Source organism: Otolemur garnettii, unplaced genomic scaffold, assembly GCF_000181295.1.
Source record: "Otolemur garnettii isolate 467f Iridium unplaced genomic scaffold, OtoGar3 scaffold00179, whole genome shotgun sequence".
NCBI lineage: Eukaryota > Metazoa > Chordata > Mammalia > Primates > Galagidae > Otolemur > Otolemur garnettii.
In genome coordinates, this window is record NW_003852574.1 from 1,603,911 (window position 1) to 1,608,133 (window position 4,223).

Genomic DNA, 4,223 nt, shown 5'->3' on the forward strand with positions numbered 1-4,223 from the left:
CTCCAAATCTTGGGCTTAAGCAATTCTCTTGCTTCAGCCTCCCAAGTAGCTGGGACTACAGGCACCCACCACAATGCCCAGCTATTTTTTTGTTGCAGTTGTTTAGTTGGCCAGGACCAGGTTCCAACCCCACATTCTCAGTGTATATGGCTGGTGTCATAACCACTGTGCCATGGGCACTAAGCCTGGAGTTTCAGATTTGAAAGATGATGAAAAAGTCCTGCAGATTAACTGCACAACAGCATGAATATACTTAACACTACAGAACTGTACACTCAAACATGGGCCAGGTGCAGTACCTCACACCTGTAATCGTAACACTCTGGGTGGCCAAGGAAGGAGGATGCCTTGAGGTAAGGAGTTTGAGACCAGCATGAGGAACACAGCAAGACCCTATCTCTACAAAAATTTTTAAAACAGGCCAGGCATGGTGACTCACACCTGTAATCCTTACACTCTAGGAGGCCAAGACAGGTAAACTGCCTCAGCTCGGGAGTTCGAGACCAGCCTAAGTAAGAATAAGACCCTGATCTAAAAAAAAAATAGCTGGGTGTTATGGCAGACGCTTGTAGTCAGCAATAGAATCTCCTGAATCCAAGAATTTGAGGTTGCTGTAAGCTATGACACCAAGGTACTTGGTCCCAGGATCGAGCGTTGTGGTGGGTGCCTGTAGTCCCAGCTACAAGAGAATCACTTAAGCCCAAGAGTTTGAGGTTGCTGTGATCTGCGATGCTACGGCACTCTACCAGGGTGACAGCTTGAGATTCTGTCTCAAAAAAAAAAAAAAAAAAACATTTAATTTAGCCTGGTATGGTAGGATGTGCCTATAGTCCTAGCTACTTAGAAGGCTGAGCCCAAAGGATCACTTGAGCCCAGGAATTGAGGTGAGCTGTGATCGTGACACCTCATTCCACTCTGGTCAACAGAGCAAGAGACCCTAACTTGCCACAAACAAGAAAAGAAAACACAACAATGTACATACCTTGACCGAGCGTAGTGGTTCACTCCTATAATCCTAGCACTCTGGGAGGCCGAGGTGGGTGGATTGCTTGAGCTCATGAGTTTGAGACCAGCCTGAGCAAAAGCAACACCCCGTCTCTACTAAAAAATAGAAAAACCGAAGCAAGAGGATCGCTTGAACCCAAGTTGTAGGCTGCTGTGAGCTATGATGCCATGGCACTCTATCCAGGGTGACAGCTTGAGACTCTGTCTCAAAAAAAAAGTACATACCTTAATTAAAATGTACTTATTGCTAAAAAATGCTAACAATCATTTCAGTCTTTAGTGAGTCATAATCTTTTTGCTAATAGAGGGTCTGGCCTTGATGTTGATGGTTGCTAACTCATCTGATCAGTGTAGTGGTTGATGAAAGTTGGGGTGGCTATGTTTTGAGACAGAATCTCACTTTGTCACCCTCAGTAGAGTGTCGTGGTGTCTTTCTTTTATCTTTGCAGTTTTTGGCCAGGGTTAGGTTTGAATCCGCCACCTGCGGCATATGGGGCCGGTGCCCTACTCCTTTGAGCCACAGGCACCGCTCTTTTATTTTTTATTTATTTATTTATTTATTTATTTTTTAGTGCCGTGGTGTCATAGTTCGCAGCAACCTCAAACTCCTGGGCTCAAGTCAGTGTCTTGCCTCAGCCTCTGTAGTAGCTGAGACAATAGGTGCCCACCACAACACCCAACAATTTTTAGAGACAAGGTCTCTCTTTTGCTCAGGCTGGTCTCAAACCTGTTATCTCAGGCAATCCACTCACCTCAGTCTCCCAAGTGCTAGGATTACAAGCATTAGGCACTGAGCCTGGCCAGGAATTTCTTTTTTTTTCTGAGACAAGAGCCTCAAGCTGTCCCCCTGGGTACAGTGCTGTGGCATCTCAGCTCACAGCAACCTCCAACTCCTGGGCTCAAGCGAGTCTCCTGCCTCAGCCTCCCAAGTACGCTGGGACCACAGGTGCCCGCCACAACGCCCGGCTATTTTTTGGTTGCAGCCGTCATTGTTGTTTGGCGGGCCTGGGCTGGATTCTCGAACCCGCCACCTTAGGTGTACATGGCTGGCACCTTGGTCACTTGAGCCACAGGCGCCGAGCCAGGAATTTCTTAAATAAAACAACAGTCAACAATAAGGCTCAGCAACTGTAGCTCAGCGTCTAGGGGCACCAGCCACATACACCAGAGCTGGTGGGTTTGAATCCAGCCCGGGCCCGCCAAACAATGACAACTACAACCAAAAAATAGCCGGGCATAGTTATGGCAGGCGCCTGTAGTCCCAGCTACTTGGGAGACTGAGACAAGAGAATCACCTAAGCCCAAAAATTTGAGGTTGCTGTGAGTTGCCACACCATGGCACTCTACCCAGGGCAACAGCTTGAGACTCTGACTCAAAAAAAACAAACAATGGGGCGGTACCTATGGCTCAGTGAGTAGGGTACTGGTCCCATATACTTAGGGTGGCAGGTTCAAGCCCAGCCCTGGCCAAACTGCAACAAAAAATAGCCGGGTGTTATGGCTGGTGCCTGTGATCCCAGCTACTTGGGAGGCTGAGGCAAGAGAATCGCCTAAGCCCAAGAGCTAGAGGTTGCTGTGAGCTGTGATGCCGGAGCACTCTACCGAGGGCAACAGAGTGAGACTCTGTCTCTAAAAAAATATATAAATAAATTTAAAAAAACAACAATGACAACTGCAACAAAAAAATAGCCAGGTGTTGTGGCGGGAGCCTGTAGTCCCAGCTACTTAGGAAGCTGAGGCAAGAGAATTGCTTGAGCCCAAGAGTTTGAGGTTGCTGTGAGCTAAGACACCATGGCACTCTACCAACGGCAATATAATGAGTCTCTGTCTCAAAAAAAAAAGAAAGAAAGAAAGAAAGAAAGAAGCATGCTCTTGTCAGAAGCAGTTAAGTTTAGAAAAAAGCAATTTATTCCCCAAAGATCTGCAAGGTCTTCTGCCATAGATACAAGTTGAGGATACCAGTTTCTATTTCCTGATGCTAGTTAAGTCAAGCGCACAATATCCATGTAGATACACATGACCTGTAACCACTACCAAGGTGAACATTTAGCTACAAAAGCAACATTTACTGCACCTGAAAAGAGTCCAGAGTTGTCTATAGGGCCAGGAAACAGGTTATGTTCACCCACATTGTACACATCCCAGCTGTCAAAGCCCACATACTTCTTCCACTGCTTGAACCATCGGCTGTCAATAAGATACCTAGAGAGAGACAAAATTACTGTACCAGAAAATGAGGTTGTGAGTTTCTAGCCAGGCACAATGGCTCACACCTGCACATCCCAGCAACTCAGGAGGTGGAGGCAGGAGGATTGCTTGAGCCCAGGAGCTTAAGACCAGCTTGGGCAACATAGTGATACTCTGTCCCTTAAAAAAAAAAAAAAAGAAAAGAAAAACTGGGCGGCGCCAGTGGCTCAGTGAGTAGAGCGCTGGCCTCATATACCGAGGGTAGAGGGTTCAAACCTAGCCATGGCCAAACTGCAAGAAAAAATTAGCCAGGCTTTGTGGCTAGTGTCTGTAGTCCCAGCTACTCGGAGGTTGAGGAAAGAGAATTGCCTAAGCCCAGGAGTTGGAGGTTGCTGTAAGCTGTGTGACGCTACAGCACTCTACCAAGGGCCACAAAGTGAGACTTTGTCTCTAAAAAAAAAGGTTTCTACAGCTGTTCATTTAATCTTTTTTTATGGTCTTTCCACTTCGGGAACATGAAAAACACACTCATGGGCTTGGTGCCTATAGCTCAGAGGCTAGGGTGCCAGCCACATACACTGGAGCTGGGGGTTCGAATCCAGCCTGGGCCTGCCAAACAACGACAACTCCAACCAAAAAAATAAAAATAAAAAATAGCTGGGGGTGGCACCTGTGGCTCAGTGGATAGAGTAGGGTACCGGCCCCATATACTGAGGGTGGTGAGTTTGAGCACGGCCCCACCAAACTGCAACAAAAAAACAGCCAGGCATTGTGGCAGGTGCCTATAGTCCCAGCTACTTGGGAGGCTGAGGCTGTGAGCTGTGAGGCCACGGCACTCTACCCAGGGTGACGTAGTGAGACTCTGCCTCAAAAAAAAAAATTAAAAAAAAGAAAAGAAAATCACACTCAAGGCTGGGTGTGGTGGCCTACACATGTAATCCTAGAACTCTGGGAGGCCAAGGTAGGTGGACTGCTTGAGCAGCCTGACCAGTAGCAAGACCCTGTCTCTATTAAAAAAAAAAAGTAGGCTC

General features: G+C 47.1%; 1 protein-coding gene across 1 annotated transcript in view; it reads right to left on the reverse strand.

Annotated features, from left to right (window-relative positions):
- The window catches only part of USP4 (ubiquitin specific peptidase 4), an 83,953-nt gene that overhangs the window by 77,510 nt on the left and 2,220 nt on the right, over positions 1-4,223 (reverse strand). Inside the window, exon 2 of the mRNA XM_023519518.1 lies at positions 3,080-3,207. Coding sequence (XP_023375286.1) covers positions 3,080-3,207 — 128 coding nt within the window. The remainder of the gene's footprint in view (positions 1-3,079; positions 3,208-4,223) is intronic.